This window comes from Botryllus schlosseri, chromosome 1, assembly GCF_051294905.1.
Source record: "Botryllus schlosseri isolate E-star chromosome 1, Bs_hap1, whole genome shotgun sequence".
NCBI lineage: Eukaryota > Metazoa > Chordata > Ascidiacea > Stolidobranchia > Styelidae > Botryllus > Botryllus schlosseri.
In genome coordinates, this window is record NC_137236.1 from 2,883,062 (window position 1) to 2,907,857 (window position 24,796).

Here is a 24,796-nt window from a genome sequence, read left to right on the forward strand (position 1 = left end):
TGCTGTCCAACCGTGCAGCCACTGCACATGTATCAGTAGGTTGGTTGCGTATAGCGTCGGCAGAAAGGAAAAACTTCCAAACTGGTGACATTTCGAACCATTTTCCCCAGGTAGGTTTCTCAAGTCCAACTTACTAAAAAAGGCGCGATCGTATTTAGAAACAAATTCGTCAATCTCTTTGTTTCTGCCAGTAGCGGTTTTCTTTGAAGTTTTGGGCCTCTCCCTGAAGTGTGTATGTGTATATCCTTGCCTTGCCATACTTCAGCATGACTTTCCGTTGCCAATATTCGGTACTGCCCTTTGTCTATCGAACGGATTTTTGGTCTCATGTGATTCCGTAACGTAAGTTTATTACGGATGGCTGTCATACCGACGTCTTGAAACGGAAGTGTAGTAGGATTTGAGGAATCTGCACAGAGAGTCGCTTTCGCGTCCGGTATTCCAGAGTTGTGCATCGTTTTCAGTCTTTTCTCGCGAACGACCGAATCTTCCGATGACTTTCTCTGAAACGTCTTCTGTTTGGACTCAATTTACGATCGTCATCTTTCGACGAGTTGATTTCCTTTTTATCTTCTGATTTGGGAGCAATACCGCTTTACGCCGTTCGTTGATTTCGAGTGCCTTCCTAAAAGGAGGAAATCGGTTGATTTGAGCGAGAAAAATAGTATTTGTATCACGTAACGGTAACTTGATATATTTCAAAAAGTAGTAGGCTACTTATTAGTAAGGCTGGGTACAATGATTCAATTTCTCGTATCTGATTCAAGTATTAATTCTAATGATTAGAGTCGAGTTGTGATATTATGCGATTCTTACAACTAGGGCGGCAGGGCAAAATCGGGCTTCGAGTCGAGTATCAGTCGTTATGACAAAATAACAGTGTGCATTATGTCAAAGTTCATATACAGAACTTTTATGCTACTGCCAATAATATTCCATGTACTCAGATATTTTTTCGACCATACCGATTTCAGTGCGCTTTGTGACAATGCTGTGGGTTGAGCATGACTTCTCAAACATGGTAATATCAATAACATTGGTAGCTTCCTGCTACACGATTCGTATGCTGCGATACGTCAAGTCGAGGTTGCAAGGCTTCCACAGTGGAAAATACCATCGCCATTATAATTCTCATTGATAAATAATCTTTCATCGGCAATGAGCGTATAATATCAGTAGGCTACTCCAAAAATTCCAGTACTCTACTCGAATCACTGTGCCCAGCCCTACTCACCACTAAGTGTAAATTTCTAAACAAAAATTGTAATTTCGATTTCCCACTGTGGAAGCCTAGGAACTCCATTGGACATATAACAGCATACGAAACCTTTCGTACAAAACTATATTAGCGGAAATGATATATCTGTGAAGTCGTGATCAATTCACAGCATTTGCAATGAAATAGGAATGGTTAACAAAATACCATATTATTTTTAATTTGAAGTAGAACCGGCATCATATTCCTTGTGGTCGCATGGGATGTACATATTTGCACTTTTCAAATTTTGTATACTGTTATGACGTCATGTTTAGTGGTACTCGACTCGATGCCTGATAATAATCAATTCATGACCGAGTCACTCAGGTACTTGATTTTGACAACCTTACTCATGAGTAGTACAAGGACATTGTCAGTGGTCATCAACTCTCACAAAACATCATTATTCAATAATGAGTGGCACCATCTCAAAATCTATTCGGGTGGCCAACAAGTTACAAATCCCATTGGGAGTGTATTTTTTCACATACTTTTTCAGGCCCCGCCGAGTATTATATTATTTACTGGTATGCAGACTTGTGTAAGCTACCAATCTGGATAGTTGAAGGTCAACTAAAAACTGGGTTTTTGATTAGTTGAAGTTGTGGATTTTGAAAAGTGAGTAGTTTTAGTTACAGTAGCGCATTAAAAAAGTAGTTGCCAATAACTGGAAAACTCACGGCATCGTTTTGCGTGAATCGTGATACCGTCTTTGTGTTGTGTGATGTTCTTGCAGCCATTTCTACCTCAGAGTCATCACTAAAGAGACTGCCGTAGGGGTGTTAGGGGTTGAAAGCCTTCCCATTTTAACTAGAAACCCTTACTTTTAGAAGTGACGATTCCGTATCCAATATTTCCTATCTCGTTAGTGATTCAGTAATTTGTATTATCAGTGCTGCCAATTATCGACAGTGCATAGTGGTATGCGATCTGGTTAGTTAGTTGCAGAGCTTTAATGGTCGTGGTTACAGTTACGCATCTCGAACACCCAGCAGTTTGTAGGAGTCTGTTGGTATATATTATTTTAGGAAGTGGGTAGAGCTTTATTCTCATTGGCCGAATGATTATGATCAAGTGTTGTAAAGGAAAAATGATATCATAAAATGAAACAGAAAACGAGAAAAGGCAATGTCAAAGTCACAAAATGTCTGCTTTGCTTGCAGTTTTACCTGTTTTCCAATGAAATTCGACTATGGGCCTCTTGATCGGTACGAAGATGCCAGGATTGTCATCAACACTTTTCGAAGCTTTCAAAGCGTGCTCGTGCTTGGTGATGTAAATGAATGCGTATCAGAGCGGTCTTCCGACTCCATCTTTGTTGAAAGTCTTCTCGAGAATCCATGATAACTGCACCATGTCGATCTTTGAATTGGGACAGCAGAAGCTCCTGAAAACATAATGGAATCACTTTACCGAAGTACTCCTCAGAGTAAACGAGTTAGTCACACAAAACGGCTACAGACAAAATATAGAACAGCGCTTCTCTACTTTATCAGCTTGTGTAACGGTAAAATTTCCAAAAATCAAGATCAACACAGAATGTAATGACGACAACAGCAGGCAATTTGAAGCCAAGAATCTTAACATTAATCATTTAAGAAATTTGCTACAGTCCGTTTGATATCACACCTGTTATATCAGGTCTCATTGAAGCCCCTGAGAGACGGGATAAAACCAACAACTCACATTTGACCATTTGGTGTATTTTGGAAGAAACACGACCAAATGTTTGCCAGATATATAATACTGTCAAACATCGCTAATTTGGTATTTTATAATGTCCTGAAATTTCGGAAAGTATTTATGACTCATGACTGGTCCTTAACGAGTTGAAGGCTACTTTCAAACATGGTATAGCACTCGAAGCATTGTTCGCTGAAGACTTCGAGGTTAGCATAAGGTATCACCAGGTTAGAAAAGGCTAAGAACCACTGCTCTAGTCATTTCGTATACTACCTCGATGATAGCACTTCATAGAACACACACATATTTCAGCAGAGAAGTTGTATCCAGTGATAATCAGTTTAACGATAAACTTGTGTCATAGCCATGAATGGAAATTGTTAAATTGTTAATACTCTCAACCGATGCTACTTGTTCGAGGTTCTTATGCGAGGACAGTGGTTCTTAACCTTTACCAACCCGGTGAACCGTTACATTGATCTGACAGCATTTGGAGAATCCCAAATATTTTCGGCAAGTCACTAGTAAGCTACCAGGTTACACATCTAATACACTACCGTACTATAGAATACCGGTCCACTGAATCAACTTTGCATTACCATCACTGTCGAAGGAAAAAAACATATAACATGATCACACAACATATATTACAGTAAATGATTGAGACTTCTGCTGTATGAGTCTGGTTCAGAATGACTTGGACAAATAAATAATTCTGGTTGTTTGATTTCACTAATTATAGGAAAATGTCGGTAATATAATTTCAACATAATTACTGAAATTTGTCTTTGCTGTAATTCTAATCCGATTTCCTAATTCTAATGTCTTTTCTGGTTCATCCAGAATTGCTACAGGAGAACTGTACCGTGAAAAATGAGTCGAGCATAGTGTGCAGACATTTGTCAGCGTCATACTCATGAGAATAAGGTGTGATATGATATGAAGTTTTTGCAAATTGAGTAATTCTAATTACAATCTAATTTGGTAAAACTGTGTAACTATGCAACTTGAAGTCTGGTCTAATTGAAAAAAAAACGGTCCAGGTATAATTCGAATTCTAGTCTAATTTGGAGAAAAAAAAATGTGCAGCTATGACTCTAATTCTAATGTAATTTCGAAAACCCGAAAATCATGTAGTTGTCCAAGTTTGGCTCATAAAACCCCTGGCGTATCATATGAGCCCCAGTTAGTAGGCACCGCTCCAAGGTAAATCACAAAGCATGCTAACAGTTGTGATTCTGACATACCCTCAACTTCTAGGAAGATTGTCAAAATAAAGTCAAGTTGCAGAGAGACATGAGGATTTTTTCTGTTTGGCCCGTTTGGCATTGTTGATCTTTTCACGTTTCTTCCATTCTATTGCGTTGAGACCTTCCGCGGCTCGCGTTCCTACACAAAAAAAACACAGCCGGTCAGTGTAGTCGGCATTGCAATTTACTACGAGTGTTAATCGGGTGTGGCTACTTTCGAAGTAGATTCTCGATCAAAGCAAAATGATTCACACAATACACAGGAAGAATCTTGGAAAACATTTTCAACTACAACAACACAGGCGACTGTCACTCAGTAAAATAAGTGTTGTAACTTATCTCAAAACTACTCTGTAGTTTTCAAAATCAAAATGCAATAGTAAGTACCGTAGTTTGGTCGTGAAGTAGAAATGGAAGTAGTCGTAACATAACCAATTTAACCAGCTACCGGTATACTAAACAAAACATACTAAAAAGTTTTAGGAATCAAAATGGAGTCAAATGCCATCCAAGCGGAAGCAGTAGTCTTCGCAGCAAACAAAAACTTCATGTTGAGTGAAAATGAGCTTTCAAAGTTGGTATATGATAGTTGCAAAAATTAGCTAAAATAGTTGAGAATCACTGGGTGATATGAACTCAAACGGGAAGTGTACCGCTCGGACACGACGATGATTAATTATGATAAAAATGTACGAGAATGGGTCTTTGATAAAAATGTGTTACATGATACCATGCCATAGACTGCAGGTCCGTCAGATATAATACAATTTTATACATCGATACGCTAGTGCAGTGCCTGTCAACCTTTTTGAACACCATCAGCACTTTTTCTGGAAGATAAATTTCATGGCAACAAACCAACCGAAAATTGTTATACAAAAAGAAAATGTAGATACTTAACAAGATTTTGTTTATATGTGCAAGAAGTAGGCGACTGGTTCACGTTATTAAATGTCTCATTAAAAAGACCACTCTATTCCGTAGTTTTGATTTCAACTATACTGCAATAAACCCTTTTCGGCGAAATAAGTGTTCAGTTTTATACAAGAACTTCTAGTGCTTGGATATCCAGGTGTTTATAAAAACCATTCTGCACCCCTATCCAGAATACAGCGTCTTTTCCCTTTGCAAAAAATAAGGTTTCCGACACAACCTCCAGTTCGTCGAATGGCTGCAAAGCCCGCATGTCTATTTCAATGCTTCTCTCATATGACTTGGAAAGTAAGCTCCAAAACTAACATGAAGAATAAGCACATATGAGCTGGATACCTTGTGATACGCTGATAAACAGTGACCTTTGATATGTAAAAACAATCTGCAAGAAATTCCTCAAATTTTACCTGCATATTATCAGACCACTTAGGTGGCGTGAAGACTCAAAATTATGCCATTTGCAACCCATACTTCGAGGAGCCGTGACGGGGACAGAATTTGCTTTACAGAAAATTGCAAGTGTGAGTCTTTGATGATGGTATGTATTACTATCTTCGTGCCACGTGCTAATCGAACCATTTTTACGAAAATATGATGATTTTCCATAGAAATAAAGCAGACAGTCATTTTTTAAGTCATTAACCCCGCGTGTCGCAAGCTCAGACTCAGCTGATGTACTGTAACCTATACATGCCACTACACCCGGTTTTGTACCAGACTTTTTAGTAGGTAATAAATACACCGCACAAATAGTAATTCACTATGGCTAGCGTGAGACAAAGTTATTGTAAAAGATACGAATAGGTCAAACACACTTTTCCATTTACGTTTCAACGACCAAGGTTATGGAGCCACTGCACTCGAATTTCCTATCAGGTTTATTTGAATTATTCCACGCCAGAACTAGTACGGTGACAATTATTCACTATTTTCATCCGCATTCATCTGCACCACGTCTCTCATCCGCACTGCAAATTTTTCCATCCGCACAAATGCGTACCATCCCACAGGTTGAAAGGCACTGCGCTAGTTCATTTAATGGAGAACATGAAACTTTTGAATCGATTTATAAATTCGTAATGTGTTGATCTGCGTCTTGTCATGACAGAGTTCATGCCCTACTTTGGTCTTGGCATACATCACAATTCCCAATAATGTAATTGCTGGACCAAACTTTTTAAAAGTAACCTACCTTTCAACTACTTGAAGAATAGGCTATTTATATGTGATTGTGTAACCGAAGAAGACTTGTAAACCAAATTCGTTGCATATTGACTCTACCTTTTGGAGAGATCTATGAGTATAATGGAGTCTGGAGTCTAGCCCACACCAAAGTTGTTGCCTTTTGAAAAGAAATCCAAGAATATGAATCAAGTTAGTGCGTAGAGCCACTCACAACGAGTGTGATATCAAAAAGGCACTAGCAACTGTCTAATTGAAATGAGCCTCTGATATATGCTTTCAAGTTGCACACTTGCCTCAAATACGTTTTAGGTTAATTTTGATTTTTGATGACTGGTCTAGAGTAGGGCAGCACCACAATACTGAAGAGCTTGTGTTGGATATTGGCCCTCGTGTACCAGGTCGAACGAGACATTACCTGCCGCGATACGAATTCCTCTTGTTCTACATTTCATGATTTCGGTTCTACTGTTGACTGGGAATCCTTTTCATATCAGTACTGCTCACTGCTTGATACGTTCGAATCTCTTTCGCGTTCAGGATCTTGCCTGAAATGGCAGCCATATATTTATTTACAGACAGACTTGTACAAACTACCAATCTACCATCATCAACTAACTAATGATTACTCAGTTAGTTCTAGTTGCGGATTTTGAAAAGCGAGTAGTTCTAGTTCTAGCTCATGTTGCGGATTTCATAAGGTTAGTAGTGACAGCAGGGTTCTAATGACTTGACCCGAGTCACGGTTTTTGGTGACCTAATGGACTCGAGTATTTTCTACAAATGCATAAAATGACTCAAATCGACTCGAGTTATTTTCTGCATTGACTCAACTTGTACCTGAGTCACTATACATGACTCGAGACTAGGACAGCCAAGACAGGCATTTCATTGTAGCTTCAAAAAATAGTTATGTAATCATATTATTGGTGTTTCGGCTATCGGTCCTGATACTTGTAAAATAGGGTCAGGAACTGTTAGAATTGAGGAAAATTACGATATTATGAATGCCGGCGATTCTATATCACTAGAGCACAGTTGAAAAATTGGGTTGAATCGGATTGAGATCAAAACTTGACAGTGAACACAATGACTCGGACTTGACTCGATGTTGAATTGAAAATGACTCGACTTGACTCGAGTCAAAACTATAAAAGTGAAACTGACTTGTGACTCGGATTCTTGTGACTTGGTCACAACCTCGAGTTCTAGTTGCACAATTATAAAATAAACAACTAGAAAACACGCGTCTTCTTATGAAGTAAATCATGATACCGGTGTTCTGTCGTGATAGGTTCTTGCGGTCATCACTACTGACATGGCATAGCCTGGGTTTGAGGGTCGAAGCCCCTGCCATTTGACGCTTGAAACCAGTTCCTATTAAAATGCAGTTTCTATCTCATTTGCAATGCAAAGTTTGCATTAAAATCACAGTTGGATGTGTTTTATTTAGATAGTATGGGATTTCCAAAGGCCGTTAGGCCTCTATGTACTTGTAGTTGAGAGTTTTGCAATAGCCACAATAGTGAAATTAAAACTAAACACGGACACATCTACTTACATTTTCGTCTCGATTCAGCACGTCGACACAGTTTGTCGCTTCTTCCGTGGTCTTGAATTGGACGAGAGCACATCTCTTGGTCATTTTTCTCCGATTCAACTCCCGAAATAACCGTCTCGTGTCGATTTGGTCCATACTTCGCAACATTTGGGGTATTTCAGACTAAAAATAAGGACAAATTGCCAAAAAGGTGAAATTTTTGGCGAAGGGAGAGCAGTTCTTGAAAATGGAGGACAAATCCTCTTAAATGTGGACGCATAATTAGAAGTTCATGCTTTCTACTTGAGAAGCCTTACTGACTACTTTGACCACCTCTGCATACCGTCCACTTTTCCACTTATTGTGACGTCAGGGTCAAAATTTGAGTGCGTCCCACATATATTCCTTACCATGTTAGTTATGAAAGCAGGCAACAATCTGCACCACCCAAGAAACGTGGACTGCTGATTTGTACGAACTACCAATCTAGTTAGTTGACAGTGAACCAACTACTGGCTTTTTTGAGTAGTTCTAGTTGTAGCTGCAAGTTTTGTAAACTGAGCAGTCCTAGTTCTAGTTTCAAGTTTTGAATATCCAGTGGTTCACACATGTCTGGCGGACTACTGACTAGCATTCCAATGAGACACGTTACAAAATAAGCTTTACCTTTGCATAGAAAATCCGAGAAAGCCTTTGCCAAACCGCTTTCCAAAACCTCGAGACAGATTTTGAACAAATACAGTCCGTACTTTGCGACCATCGTCAGACGTCTTGGAAGCGTGTTTCTTCTTGGACTCGACAACTGAAAGCACGCAAGCACTAAAACCAAGCACACATAGCATGCGCTTGAAATTGTGTTTACTGACCTCTTATGGGTGTATCTATTTTGCCAACGTCGTCAACTCTACTACTTCTGTTGCAATAATGCGGGTAATTATACCGACGAGAGAGACAAGGCGCTGTCGGCGCATATTTTCGTTTGTATATTCATATTATGTTGAGTTGCACAAAATCAGGGCAATTTCATTCTACCTGTAAGAATTGGTAAAGCGATATATATAGAGAGAGCAGACAACCAGATGAAGATAGAAGCCGTCATTGATGTTAATAGAGTAAAATAATGTAACAGTTCCAGGTGGAGTCAAGACAGTTGCTGTCATTAATGCTACACCAGTAGAATAATAAAATATTTCCTGGCAGAGTCGAGATTGTTATCAAAATTTATGCTTCTCACGTATAGTTGACGACATTGACTACATATCTACGCCCGCCTCTTAACGGGTCTCCAAATATACACTGTCACTTTTAAACTAGATTTTGTGGTATCGGGTACGGGGGACTGTAAGACTAACACCATGATCACAAAGTACAAACAACTAGAAATAACATCACTAAGCCCCTGGAATAGAGGAAATTATATTAATAAATGATATTTTCTGGAAAGCCAGGTGTGATTCACTTGATGTGGGGTTAGATGTTGAGCGAAGCGTTTTCGTTGGGGACAGCGTCGTATTGAGGTTGACATCTTTGTAGACACTCGATTCAGGAATCGGTTGCCCGGATTTTGTCAATGTCATTTTCATAAGCACTAAAATAGCGAATTTCTGTAGAGCAAGCACGGCTCGTCTCGCACTATACAGTTCTCCTATAGCAGTGGTGTTCAACCTTTTTGTTTTCGCGGACCCCTTTTGGACCGTCAGTGACCCCCCGCGGATCCCGTATAGTTTTCGCTCAAAATTATTTTTAAAAAAAATAGGCCTAGAAACTGTACTCATGAGCATGAACATTAGTAGTGAAGAGAACGAGTACATCATGGTTGTTACTGGTAGTGACGAGAACACACAAATATTAGGATTTGAAAACATTGATTTGTCGAATAATGAAATTCACAATTTACTCACGTTGAACCTCCTCAGTATGTCTGTCGGATATTAATGTTTGTGAGACTCCGACTGATCGGTTGAGATTGTCATGCAAATCTTTTGCGAAAGGGATTCTGATCCACTGGAGGAACAGCCTTTCAAATGAGATGTTACGTATGATGATCTTGTGATTGCGATATACTGTAATAAAATCAAGTCTGGTTACATAAAGTAGAATCAGTAAACCTATATATCTATATATAGCACAGCACCCAGCTATATTGATCTATTTATTATAGTTTACAGGCAGAAATGGTCAAGTTGTTCTCGGAGTTACTCAGGTAGAAGTAACGTCATACATTTCTACCCAAGCACTATTACAAGTTGCGATTTACAAGTAAGTTAAAGGGTAAATGCTAGGTTTGACTAGAAAACTGAAAACGGTTCAAGTATAAGTGCAAGAGGTCCAAAATCATAACCACTCGAGTAACTAGTGCTAGTATACAAAACCTATTTGGGATTTGAGTACTATGAAAAAATTAAATAGCTTGATACTGATCACCAATGCTAGCAGAGGGCCAGATTCCGTTTTCTAGTTTATTTTAAGTCCAATCATAGCAATGGTTGTAGTTGTCTGTGCTTGAAGCGAGATGAAATATATAATGAATATCGACTGCTACATCGGCATGATCAGTGAAGGTGGTAGTCATCAGTTTGATCGGCAGATGATGAAATATCCGATAACGGTCAGGCTCTAATTCAGTGGTTCTCAACCGAGCGTCCGCGATAGCTACAAATTCGCAGAAATGGTTCATGGCCTAATTTGTATTTTTTTAATTAGATAAATAACGCGGCAGCTTCGCTTCATAATTGCTAACACTTCAGAACCGTATTATTGCCACGAATTCTCCAATGATATACTAGGAGTTAGTTTAGTAGTCAGTCGTAGCCAGTGACAAAGTATTTCTACTTTTGGTCAGGGTTGTAACCATGTCACAAGGTTACAGGTCAATCTCACTTTTATAGTTTTGACTCGAGTCATTTTGAATTCTCCACCGACTCAAGTCCGAGTCCATGTCAGCAAGCAGAGAATCAAGTCTGAGTCTTGGTATTGTAACGTGAGTCCGAGTCCAAGTCATTGCGTCGACTGCTCAGTTTTCCGCTAAAGTCTTGTTTAATCCACTTTTTATAACTGTTTGGTGATATCGAATGGTTCGCATTTATAACATACAATTGAATAGTATATTCATAATGAAATGAACTCGAATATTTCCGGCTGACACTCGTCAGGGGTAATCGTCAGCAACAAGTAGAGAAATTTATAATATACTAATATATTTTTACCTTGTAACAGTTTATGGTTTCATTTTTAAGTACGGCTACCAATAGATGAAATACCAATAGTGTGGCTACTTTACTATTTTTCGAAATTACAATGAAATGTCCGCCTTGGCCCACTGCGTCTCGAGTCATATGGCTTGAACTCTAGTCATTACACAGATTGACTCGAGTCCAGCCATTTCCATACTTTGAGAAAGTGACTCGAGTCAAGCTGAGTCATCAAAAAATCGCGAATCGAGTCGATCCATGACTCGAGTCATTACAACCCTGATTTTGGTAATGCTCAAGTACTGGTAGGTTTGTCTAGTTGCACTATCAACTCAATTCCTTATGATCTTAAACTGCTTCTACTTGTTCTTCAAAGTTTCGTGAAAAACTGGTCTACTTACTTCTTAACCTTGATAATTTATCAAGTGTAAGGTAGTTTGGGGATGAGCTTGCGTGATTTTTATGACCTACATTGGCATGACATATGGGCAAAATATCCCTGCATCACCGACACCAAACATATATTTTCGAAAATTGCACATAAGCCGATATGTCGTGTCATTTGTCATGGTGATGCACATGCAATTCCGAAAATATCCAACTACAATTACTTGCTAAAAGCATGTAACACGTCCAACAAGTTGACTTTTTCAAACTACGTACTCGTGTACTTTTCAGACCTGTCATTCCGTACGAACCCTGGACGTAGACATTGAAAATCTATTCGAAATCGAGCAAAAATTTACAGCTATATTCAACGTCAATTTGAGTTTCTTTTTCGACTACTTGGAACACATAGTAACAAACAACACAGTTTTCCTGTGGTATGTTCAAACTTGCGGACCCTTATTATTCGCATCAAGAACTGCGTCACACACATTGCTAACCTTGATAGTGATAATAATAGGCATCGGTTTACACCACACAAGAACTGTGTACCATAAATTTATACTGCCAATCCAGATTGTTGACGGTATACCAACTATATGGTTTTTATAGTAGGCCTAGTTGTAGTTCTAGGGTTAAAAAGTTAAGTAGTCCTGGTTCTAGATTTTCGATCTAAAATCCAGTAGCTTACACAAGACTCGCGGACTGCCGACCAGTGATGCAATGAGACACACGTTACAAAATAAGCTCTACCATGGTATCATAAGTCTGGCCGTACGCCGAGAAAGCTTTGGCCAAAACGTCTTCCAAAAATTGACTTATTTTGAACAAACACCAGCCGTCATTCGTGAACATCGGTAGACGTCTTGGGATCGCGTTTCTTCTTGAACTTAATAACTAAAAGCAGACAAGAACTAAGGCCAAGCACACACAGCATGAGCTCGAAATGCCGTTTTGTTCATCTGGTATGGGTGTAGCTATTTTGCTACTGTCGCCAATTACGATATACTGCCTGAGTAGCAATTCGGTAACTATAATGAAGTGAGAGACAAGGCACTAATTTTCGTTTGTATATTACTCTAACGTTAAATTGCATAAAATCTCGGAGCAGTTTCATGCTATCTGGAACAATGGGTAGGGTTGGGCAAAATCGAGTACCTGAGTGATTCGATTCTGAATCGCATATTACGCTTCGAGTCGGGTCGAGTATTCGAGTATTACTCATTATGACGGAATGACAGAATGACTTTTACAGAATGTACTTTGTCAAAGTTCAAATATGTGCCTTTTATTAGACCACAAATAATATAATGCTGGTTAACCAGCAAATTAAAGATACTTCGGTATTTTTTTGCCCATATCGATTCCATTGCAGTTTTTGGCAACGTTGTCGGAGGATCATGACTTCGGAAACGTGTTATTTCCAGTAACATTCGTTGCTCTGTACTATGTCGCGTATGCTGCGACACGGCCAATCAAGTTTTTTTTTCAAGGCTTCCTTAGTGGAAATAGCATCAAAACTAGAATTCTCGTTAGTAAATTAACTTTGAAATGCGAGGAGCGTGTGATTCCAGTACTCGAAAAAAATCGTTTTCTACTACTCGACTAGAATCATTGTGCCCAGCCTCAACAGTGCGTACAAAAATTGAGAGAGGTGTATAGAGTAGACAACAAGATGGATAAAAGGGCAATACAATTACTTTTACTGCAACCACAACATAGTGTAAGGCTAGAGCTAGGATTGCATTGACTCAACTTGAGTGGGACTCGAGTCATTATCTTGGATCTAGAAAATGACTCGACCCGTACTCGAGTCATTGTGTATTCCTCGGACAAGTCATAAGAGTCCTGTATTAGTACTGATAGTTGGAAAAAAGGCAGAGAATCTCTGTTAACCTGTATTTATAAACATGTTAGGAGTGAGAGGAATGACTAGTGGTTGTTATTGGTAGTGGCGAGAAAACGCAAATATTTTGCTCTGAAATCATTGGTTTGTCAAAAAATATAATTCATAATTTACTCACATTTCACCTCATATTTCATTCGGACATTGATGTTTGTCAGATTCCGACCGATCGATTGAGATTGAGATTGAGATTGATCTTGGCTATTCAAAATGACTCGACCCGTGCTCGGGTCATTGTGCATTCCTCGGCATATAAGACTCGTGTATTAGGACCGATTTCATTCGGACATTGATGTTTGTCAGAGTACGACCGATCGATTTAGATTGTCGAGCAAACGTCTTTCACGAAAGAAATTCTGATCCACAGGAGGAACAGCCTTTCAAACGAGATGTTATGTACGATGATATTGTAATTGCTCATGACTCGAGACACAGACGGTCAAGACCGACATTTCATTGTAATTTCGAAGAATAGTAAAGTATCCACACTATTGGGATTTCATCTATTGGTACTGGTACTTGAAAATGCGACTAGAAACTGCTAAAAGTGAGGAAAATGAGTATATTATAAATGCGAACCATTCGATATTACCAAACAGAGTTATAAAATGTTGATTTAATCTGACTTTAACTGGAAACTGAGCAGTCAACAACAGTGACTTGGATTCAAGTCATAATACCATGACTCGGACTCGACCCTCTGCTCGCTGACTTGGAGACGGACTTGACTTAGTGGTGAATTGAAAATGACTCGACTCGACCAAATCAAAACTATAAAAATGAGATTGACTTGTGACTTAGAGCCTTATGACTTGGTTACAACTATGCCTCGCAGGGTATTTTGTTATTGAATAGTACACAGACTTGTACAACTTAGGTTATAATTTAGGTCGTTGCCGGAAACTAACAACCGGTTTTTGAGTAGTTTCAATTTCCAGTCGCGTATTTTAAAAAGTGAGTCGTTGTAGTTCGAATAGCTTATTTAAAATGAAAATAAAAATAAAAAAGAGAAAATACCTGTCATCGTTTGGCCCAAATCAATCTTTTGCATTTTCGTTCTTTTCCGATTTCTTCCATTCTATTGTGCCGAGTTCTTCAGCGGCTTGGGTTCCTACAGAAAACGACGTAGGGTCAATGACGTCAGCATTGTAATGTTGTAGAACTTTAGATAGGTCAATCGGAGGTGGGTTGGCTACTAGTACTTACTAAGTTGCGTCATGACTTGGACAAAAAGAATATTTTGAGCTTTTCTGAATTAGATTAGAATTAGAGCTACACAGCTTTTCCAAATCAGATTAGAATTAGAATTACTGATTTTGCAAAAATTGTCTATGGGCCTACACCAGTGGTTCTCAACCTTTTTCACCTCGCGGACCGGTAAAATGTCACAAAACTGACTGGCGGACCGGTGAACTTTCAAAATTGAAATTAAGCCAAAATGTAAAGCATGCAACCGTTTTTTTCAGTTATATGATGCTAGAGAGTGACATTTAGAGGGTTTTGATCCTGATTAATTATCTTCACGATGGCATCCATGTGATTTTATGGTAGTCAGTCTGCTGGAGTCGATGTAAAATTGCCTTATCCAGATAAACGTGCTACCGACGATAGTCGTTTACAGTCTTTCGTGCCGAAGGCCGTGGGTTTAACGGACCACGCCAACTCGAATAATACTCTTCTCTTTGACAATATCGATACAAGAAGCGTTTCGGAGTCAATCCAAGCACCTTGTCGTGCTACCTTGCTCTTTGCCCACTGCCACCGGACGCAGAGGCTACTCTGACAACTACGAATACAATGCGTGACGCAAGAAAACACCTTACAGTAACTATACCGGCAATCCATGCCGAAAAATCACTTCGACTGCCCACCCCCAAAAGCGTTGATCTTGTGCTCCACAGGTCGATAAAGCCACAGTTGGGAGGATGTTTTCGCCTTTCTGAGCACATTCATTCTACTCAGTGTAATCAAAGAGTTTAAGTAGCTTAGTACGTCAATAGCGAAAATTTTCCACTATTCATGACTGAATCGGTTTTCTCGCGGCCGTATTTTTGGCACGCCTTTCGGAGTCGCGTGTTAGCCTAATCTTCATTATTTTGTGTTGGTACGTCATGGCGCGGTAATGGCTGACGCCCAAATGCATATTTCTATAAATCATGCGTATTTCTCGGAGACGGGCACCTAATATGCAAGACATTTACTGACACTAAATCGCGCAAAGAGCGAGAAGAAATTGAAAAATGTTGGAAAAAGTTTCAAATATATATGCTATGATTTATGTTCATCATGGTTGTATTGACTCGAGTCAATTTGTGTATTGACTCGCCTTGTACTCGAGTCATTGCACATGACTCGGACCGAGTAATATGACTCGAGACTGGGTCTACCAAGACAGGCATTTCATTGCAATTTCGAAGAATAGTAAAGTTATCACGCTGATATTATTTCGTCTGTCAATACTGGCACTTGGAAATGCTACCTGAAACTGTTAAAAGTGACGAAATGAGGATATTATGAATGAGAAGTATTCGATATCACCGGTTAGAGTTGTGAAAACTGGGTCTCACATGACATTAACTCGAAACTGAAAAGTCCGCACACAATGACTTGGACTCGGACTCGAGTCAAAACACTATGACTCGGACTCGACGGTCTACTCAGTGACTTGAACTAGGACTTAACTCGGCGGTGAATTTACAAATCTAAAAAAGTGAGACTGACTTGTGACCCGGAACCTTATGACTTGAATACAACCCTGATGTTCATTTGCAAAATAATTTCGGGTTCTTTTCAAGCTCGGCCCTTCTCCTATTAGGCGGTTTGGGGTGCCCCAGTTACGGTCCTGCAAAGAATGAATGAATCGAACATGTTTCCAGCCCTAGTGTTACCTCAAGAAGTTAAAATTTATTTATTTGATCAATGGACAAGCCTTTTACATTGCATCTTGAATTTAAGGTATAAAATTGTAATTTACCTGGCGGACCGGCAGGAATGTCGTCGCAGACCGGCACCGATCCGCGGACCGCCGGTTGAGAAACACTGGCCTACACCAAGCTCGTTTTTTACTATACCAGAAGCCACCGCAATTGGCGTTGATCTGATTTGAGATTTTGGAAGTACGCGAAATAAAGCATTTTGAAATGCTACAATTGATTTCAGTTTTTAAATGAATATTGTTGTTGTTTCAAAATAAGCTATTCGCATGCGCCCAACAACATTATTCCACACTAGCTGAAACAGCTTCTGCGATGGCAAGACCATTCCATAGAGGGAGAGTCTGCTTATATCAATAAGCATATTGTCTTGACGTGCAATGGCCCAGACACTGCCAAGACAAAGTGGCCCAGGACGTCCCCACAGGATCAATGTTTAGGATGAGATAGTCTTTCAGATTAGATTAAAATTAGATTACTGGCATCTGGCAGTTTACTCACTTCTGCCTTGAAGTGACATAATGAAAGGTGTTGATAGAGAAAACCAACTTCAAGTGTTTGGAAAGCGAAGTCACTTTTTAAAAACCAGTGATCACCTCTCTTTACGATTTTTGTGGACAGGCTTCTCTGTCATGCCACTTTGCTAACACACAATCAAAATGACAAATCCTTCTACCAGTGCTTCATTTTATATGTCACACCACATTTGCAGGATGTTGTGGAAGTAAGATACTTTTGAATCGGGTAAAGTTCAGAGAGGGCCTGATGTAAAATTTCCGTTTAAACTGGATGACACATATCTTATTACCTTGTAAGGTCTTCTGAGAAAACTGAACTGCAACAAACCTGTCAGGTATCGTTGTTGTGGCCTGATTTGGGCACACTAGCCGCCATTTGCTTTTCCGTCTTTTTTCTTGAGTGGCCGAATCTTCCGACGAATAATATCTTGAAACGATGTCGGTTGGAATTCTATTGAGTATCGGAACCATTTGAGAAGTCAATTTCGTTTTCTGGCTTCCGTTCTGTGAGAAATTCCGCTGCACGCTGTTCTTTGATTTCAGGAGCTATCCTAGAAGGTAGGAATCGGTTCATATGACCGAGAAATACAGCCCTCGTACCTGATATCTTGATATATTTTCAGAAATAGCACATAGGCTATTAGAGATGCCAATAGTTTGGAGCAGTGGTTCTCGCAGTTTTTAGAGCGCGACAAAATTTTGTGTTACTTTACATTTCGCAACCCAAGATTCGCACACAGTAAAAATGCATTTCTGACGCAAGTAAGCCCATGCAACTATTTTACGAGCATGTATGGATCCGACAAGGTACAAACAAAAAGACGGTCGATATCAAAGTAGGCTACCTATACTTTTCCGGGGTACTCAAGTAGATTTCATCAGATCTGCTAACCATATTTAGGCAGAACCACTTACTTTTTCGACTTTGGATTTTGCAAACTAGAAGTTGGTTTTGGGATAGGTTCCGAGCACTTTTACGTATAAATTTCCATAACGGTGAAGTAGCGTCTGTATCACGGTCATTAAATTTATTTTCAAAAATGACACCAATTATTGAAAACATTTCTTGGCTCATTTTCAATTCAGTATTTTGCATTATCAGTGCTGTCAATTAGCCACAATCGACAACACATGGCATGCGATTTAGTTAGTTAGTTGCATATCTTCAAATGTTTGCTGATTTACATTATTTTAAGAAGTGTGTAGGCCTATACCAGTGATTCTCATTGGCTGAAAGATGATCAAGTGTTGTCAAGCAGGAATGACGGCAGAAAATAAAGCAGATAACGATCAAAGTTAATGTCGAATATAATGTTGCAATTATCAGCATCGATAGGAATTTTAGCTGTTTTCCAATGAAAATTCAACTCTTGGCCTGTGACTGGTCCAAAAATGTCGGGATTGATATTGATTGAAACTTCTCAAAGCTTTCAAAGCGCGTTCGATTGTTTGTGTGTGAAACTGATGAATTCGTATCAGAGCTTTCTTCAACTTCTAACATGTACGCTGGAATTCTTCAGATCTCGTATCACTCGAGATTCCGTGATAACTACACAGCGTCGATCTTTGCATTGGAACAGAAGTACCTGGAAACATGATCGCATCAGTTTATCGAAGCACTCATAAGGTAAACGTGTTAGTCAATAGCAAGAAAAAGCTATACAGTCGAGTATGCTAGTTCGGACAGTTTTGTTTTGCTTCCTTTCGGCAAAAATAAGCGGAGACACTGCTTTGTCCAAATTAACCGGAAATTCAATTGCCCTCTTATGGCTACCCGGTGAACCCTTACACTAATCTGAAAGCCTTTCGTGAATCCCATATTTTTGTCAAGTCACAAAAAACCTATCACAATACACATTTACTACATGACTATGGAACTCTAGTGCGCGGAATGACTTATGCATCAAGCTTCGGTGTTAAGAAAAACAAAACCGTTAGAACATGATCATCACACAAAATACACGACTGTAAATCAGTGTGACTTCTGTTGTATGAGTCGGATGTGTGTTTACTTTCCGTGAAACTCAAGACTGGCTCAGAGCAAACTTGGACAACTAGATAATTGTATGTATCCAATTGCACTAATTAGAGGAAATTACGGCAATCTAATTATAACATACTTTGTGAAGTGTTCCTTTGCTGTAATTTTAATTCTAATCCAGTTCGTGGAATGTTTGTAACCTCTAGTTTAAATTCTGCTCAAATTTCTTGTTTTCCCAAAATGCTACAGGGAACTGTACGTGCAAATCGAGTCAAGCTTGCTGTACAGATCGTTGTCGTTCTCGTGCTTATGAGACTGAGGTCTGATTTAATATGAACTGGACTTCATTCCATGTCCAAGTTTTCGCGAATTAAGTGATTCTAATTCCAATCTAACTTTGAAAAATTGTGTAGATTTAACTCTGATTCTAATCTTAATTTGAAAAAAAAGTCTGGTTATAATTTTAATTCTAAATCTAGTAGAGTTTGTAAAATAAATGTGGCTTTTAGCCATCATTCTATTTCCAATCTGATTTTGAAAAGTTGAAAATGACCTAGTTGTTCAAATCTGGCTCGTAGAACCCCTGGAGTTATCGTGTGAAACCCCGGTTAGGAATCATTGCTTCAAGATAGCCTTGTTTGCGATTGCGCATGTTATTTGGTAGTCTCTATATTTGAGTACATTTTTAGAGGAATCAGTTCTCGCTGATGTAACTGTCCTTATTTGTATTCGGTTTTTCCAATCATTGTAAATTTAAGATTTTAGTGATTTGTACGATTTTTAGTGATTTGATTGTTTGATTACTCTTTAATTATCTTTTCCCTAGTGTATAAATAGCCCTCGTTACCGTTGTCTCGCCCTCCTTTCGATCGAGCAACGGACGAGCAAGCACTATTGCGAAACTCACTTACGCATCTTGGTGTTTCAACCAAAGCCTTGTTTCAATTGAGAGACTTTGATTGTATTACATTGAATACAAGACTGATACGCAAGGTTTGCCTAGTCCACGGTAGCAGATTTTAGTGCAGCAGACAGGGTTCGACGCCTGGTAAATCGGCACTCATTAGGATTGGAGTGTCACGTCGAAACAAGCCTAATCGGAAAGTACGTTAATAGTTGTGATGCTGACATACCTACAACTTTTTGACACATGTAGGAAGATTGTGAGCGCAAAGTCGAATTGTAAGTCGCATTTTTCAGTTTGCCCCGTTTTGCATTTTCAATCGTCGGACATTTCTTCCATTCTATTGCGTTGAGACCTTCAGCGGCTTGCGTTCCTACACAAAAAATCACAGGTGGTCATGAAGTCAGTATCGCACTTTTCTACTTGTGGTAACCATAGATGGCTATACTTTCTAAGTAGCTTCACGCAGGGTTGTTGACTCGACTTGAGTAATTTCTTGAAATGACTCGACTCGAGTCAATTTTTGTATTGACTCGACATGAACTCGAGTCATTGCGTATGACTCTAACCAAGTCACATGACTCAAGACTGGGACGGCCAAGACAGACATTTCATTGTAACTTCGAAATATAGTGAAGTCACCGCATCATTGGTATGTCTTCCATTAGTCCTGATACTTGGAAAATACGGCTAGGAGCTGTTAGGACTGAGGAAAAGTACGATATTCTATAACACTCGAATAGAAGTGAAAAAGGTGGGTTGAATCGGATTGAACTCAAAATTGAACAGTGAGCACAACTACTTTGTTTCCATGCAGTGCCGACGAACGACCAAAAGGCTATGTTGCATGCATTGTACATGTCGGTCGTGTTTCCATGATCAGGCCTAATCCAACCCTGTCTTGGCCGAACAAGACTGACATGTATGTTTTTATCGCACTTATTCACTATGAATTGTCACCACATCACGAGATTGCGATAAATTGACTCGATAGGAAAGAGCCGATACGACTAGAATCGACAATTCAATCAAACTACCCACCGACCTGGAAGGTAGGTAGGCTGAAATTATACATATAAAAATGGTCCCGGGAATGAATTTTTGGGGTTGCATCGCCTTGCATTTCAAGCTCGAAAGCCCGTCTTTTTGAAATGCCGATTCCATCTCCAGTATTACTTATATCATTTGCAATTCAGTAGTTTTTATTACAGTGTTATCAGTTGTAAGTTCGTTGTGTTTGAGTTAGTACGGCATCAGACTTCCGAAAGTCGTTAGTTCCAGAACAGTGATTCTGAAACGAGGGGGGCGTGAAAGCATCTGAAGGGGGCGGGAAGCTGCAGTCAAATGAAAAAAATGGCTGCATTCTGCGCGTTTTACCTCCAATTTATACTTATTGCTCTGTGTATAGGTTCGAATTTCATAGTAGAGGATTCTCACATCAACAGTCATGATCAGGGCAATTATTTTTTGACATGTCAAAAAAACTCAAAATTAGGTCAAAATCGTCGCGTTAGGTCAAAAAATGTCACATTTGTTTACAAAGTTATAACTTTTTGCAACCTGCGTTTCGTTCATATTGTAGGTTTCACACTGTCAGTAAACTTTTCATTTGACATTTTACCGCTTTTAGTCTACTTTATAGGTCTATCGTTGTCGGCCCATTGTCTAGTCATTGTGAATAATGAACATTCAATTGAAACAAATAGGTCGACATGATGTTATGCTCAACGTACCGGAATATCCAAACTGAAGCAAGACTGCGTGGGCATTGCATGGTTCTTATATCAAGAAGGGTTGTATTACTACACATTTTAATTATTTCTACCATAATGCGTGATATAACTACTACAATTCTTCATAGGGCCAGATTTTGGTCAAATGAGTTTTTTCGTGTAAAAATTTGTGAGTTATTGAGGCGGAAAAGTATTTTCAGGCCTAACTATTCGGCCATGACACAGTTCCAACCAGAAGTGAAGATAAGAAGCCCACAATTCTAACGTTATGTGGGCAAACATCTAATTTGCATATGTTACGTCGAATTCGATCAAAATTAATATTTTTAGGTCAAAAAATGTCTAAATTTTGATTTTTTAGGTCAAAATCTTTCATTTTTAGGTACAAAAAATCAACCTAGTCAAAACCATCCATGTCATCAAACTCTCCGTTGGGATTGTCACCATTCTGATTGCATTTGTGATATGACGATAAGGGGGGCGTGAAAATTTTCACTATCAAAAGGGGGCGTGTCCAAAAAACTTTAAGAACAGCCGTTCTAGATCTAATTGAAGTTGCAAATTTTGCAAAACGAGTGCAGATTTTGGAAATCCAGTGGTTTGTTAAAGTCTGGTTACGGTGACGGAATAGTGATTTGAAATTACGTTAGACGTGAACGAGTCTACCAACGTTTTCCTTACCGTTCAGTGAGTCGATACAATTTGCCACTTTGTCGAAGGCGAGGTCTTGAATTGGACGAGAGCATGTCCAATGTCGATGGTGGAATCGATGGCGATCTGAATAGAAGATGTCAAAGATGTGATAGCAACGTATTGAAATATATGAATACGTGTCGGAAAATCATGTACAATTGTACAGTGTACACGCATCTGAGATCTGATGACCATACGTACAACACACTTGATATCAAGAAAGAAGCATCGAGTTTCTCATTAAATTCAGCTTTTTGATATATGCTGTCGACTTCCCCACACTTGCAACAGACAAATTTTGAGTTCAGTTCATTGGTCGGCAACCTCTGGGGCCCTAATCCCAAGCAGGGTCGTAAATTTTCCTGGCGTCGCCATGACTCAACATATCTATCACTGTTTCAATTCAATAGTGAAAATCGGCTAATAGTTTAATTTTTCTATGCTTAGTTTAGTTCAAGTAAGTAGGCGTGCGGTACTAGCTCTCAACGGACGATGTTCAGTCGGGTGGATTTCTGTCTGAAGCAATCTTAAAATGGCCTTCACTTTATCATATTTGTCAGTTGGTCAGACTGATACTGAGATGCCAACCGTTGAATATTGAGGCAAATCTGTCCATAGCGGCAAGTCTCAAGCTGTGATATACAAGCGTGTTTGTGAGAGCACGACCTGTCGTAGTGGCCTGGAGGACAATGTTGAGATGACTCGAGTCATGACTTGAGACGAGTCATACTTGAGTCACCTTTTTTGTACGACTTGACTCACCTTGCAAAATTGACTTGACTTGACTCGGCGTTTCAGAAATGCGGATTGACTTGTGACTCGAAGCAAAATTGACGAGTCAATTTCAAGTCATCAAGAAATCGATGTCTCTAAAAATCACTGCATACTAAAAAAATGTTTCTGATTGTTCTCGCTACGCTTCATTCAATGATTTTGCGTTTTACTGAACCTCCATTATTCTATTACACATACATTGACCGCTTACCGCCTTACAGCGTACGTACGTTGTCAGGCCACAGTAGTAAAGTAATATAATAACAAGGTATCTGTCTCTGTTATATAGACGATCATTGGTGCTAGGTGATCACCTTAACCCAGGGGTGGGCAAACTACGGCCCGCAGCACCGTTCTGTGCGGCCCGCGAGAGTCTAAAGAAATCGATTAAAAATATTGATAAAATGCGTAGTAAAAATCGAATATGCAGGGACTTGATTAAACTTCTTCTTAGTATATTTCACCATGATAATTCTAAGGCAGTGGGTCTCAACCTGGGTGACGCGTGGCCCTTGGGGTCATGAAAGCATCTGAAGGGGATTGCGAAGCTGAGCTCAACTGAAAAATTTTTTCGCGCGTCGCGCGATTTACTTCCAATTCATATTTATTGCTCTGTATTTAGTATGAATTTCATATTTAAAAATCTCTCATCAATTGTCGTAACCTCCCATGCCACCAAACTGTCCGTTAGGTTTGCTATAGCATCCTGGTTGCGTTTTGTGATATGATAATAAGGAGGCGCGAAACCTACACATATAGTAGAAGAGTGTTTGAAGCTAACATGGTTATGATTCTGTCAGCATTGTGTGTCCTGGAACTGAACCCAAAGCGGAATTAGTAAATCTATGAACAGATCACTGCTCACAGATTTAAATTTCAATCCTGTTCTAAGATTTGGGACAACATACTTTCATTTCTATAGTTTTGACAAATTGGTTATTGAGGTCGACCAGCCTATGAAATCTCGCCATTGTTTCTGGCGCGTGTACGATATCATCATAGCAATGTTTGGTTTGTTTCAAATAAGCATATATATTATCTCCATGTCCTCACTATATAATCAAATACCAGCAATATTGCGTTTTGGTTTATGATCCCAATTTTATATAGTGCGGCCCGCGATTGGATTCAGATGTTGAATGCGGCCCGCGAGCTCAAAAGTTTGCCCACCCCTGCCTTAACCAAATCTATTGTATGATCTAGTATTCTAAATCGAATTCGAATATAGTTCACAAGTTGATATTACTAGTCAAGCATCGGCGTAGGCTAACTTTGTATTTCATGGATATGTTATTAGGTAATGTATCATATCAATTCGTTTCCGTTACCGGTATCTCGGGTTTTGTGTTCTATTCTCTATTTTGGCTATTAAATTAAAGACTGCGAATATACAACAGTTACGTATTTTACCAGTACTGTGCATTCGGGAGCTATACAACGCATTTTTCCATGTATATTTATGTCTATATTCATCCCTCGATTTAAAATTAATGGCAACTCAATCTGAATTTCGAATTGCTAGCAAAATGCAATGTGATGCCTTGTATTTAGAAAAGACAACTTGACTTGATTTGCGACTTGACTCGTGACTTGACTTGACTCGAGCCAAAATGCGCAATGAATCAAGATGACTTGTGACTCGAAGGTAGTGACTCGATCCCAACACTGCTGGCGGAAGAGACCGACATGACATATTTCGCATCATTCACCAATGACTCAGCAACTACATGATTCTACAATAGAGTAGTGCAAGACACAGATGGGTAGCTTCTCGCAGCATAGAGGCAACTAAAATGGAACATGGCGGTATTGAAAAATCATTTATTTGCAGTCCCATTATGGTAGTTTACTGAAGAAAATGGCTGCAACCTAAAATTTTATCACAATTTTATGTTTAATTTGATACAACATCATTTTAGAGCGCATGACC

At 39.2% G+C, this 24,796-nt stretch overlaps 2 protein-coding genes across 7 annotated transcripts in view; both read right to left on the minus strand.

The window, feature by feature from the left end:
• Positions 1–4,199: 4,199 nt before the first annotated feature.
• LOC145441656 (uncharacterized) overlaps positions 4,200–24,796 on the minus strand; it is a 36,985-nt gene continuing 16,388 nt past the window's right edge. Inside the window, exon 4 of the mRNA XM_080319684.1 lies at positions 4,200–4,330. The gene's annotated coding sequence lies outside the window, so the exon portion shown is untranslated. The remainder of the gene's footprint in view (positions 4,331–24,796) is intronic.
• The window catches only part of LOC145439227 (uncharacterized), a 462,343-nt gene continuing 445,566 nt past the window's right edge, over positions 8,020–24,796 (minus strand). For all 6 annotated transcript variants that reach the window (XM_080316875.1, XM_080316760.1, XM_080316827.1 and 3 more), the window contains 2 exons: positions 9,748–9,909; positions 8,020–8,648 (listed from right to left, as the gene is read on the minus strand). In XM_080316875.1, coding sequence (XP_080173001.1) covers positions 8,509–8,648; positions 9,748–9,909 — 302 coding nt within the window. In that variant the 3' untranslated portion in view covers positions 8,020–8,508. The remainder of the gene's footprint in view (positions 8,649–9,747; positions 9,910–24,796) is intronic.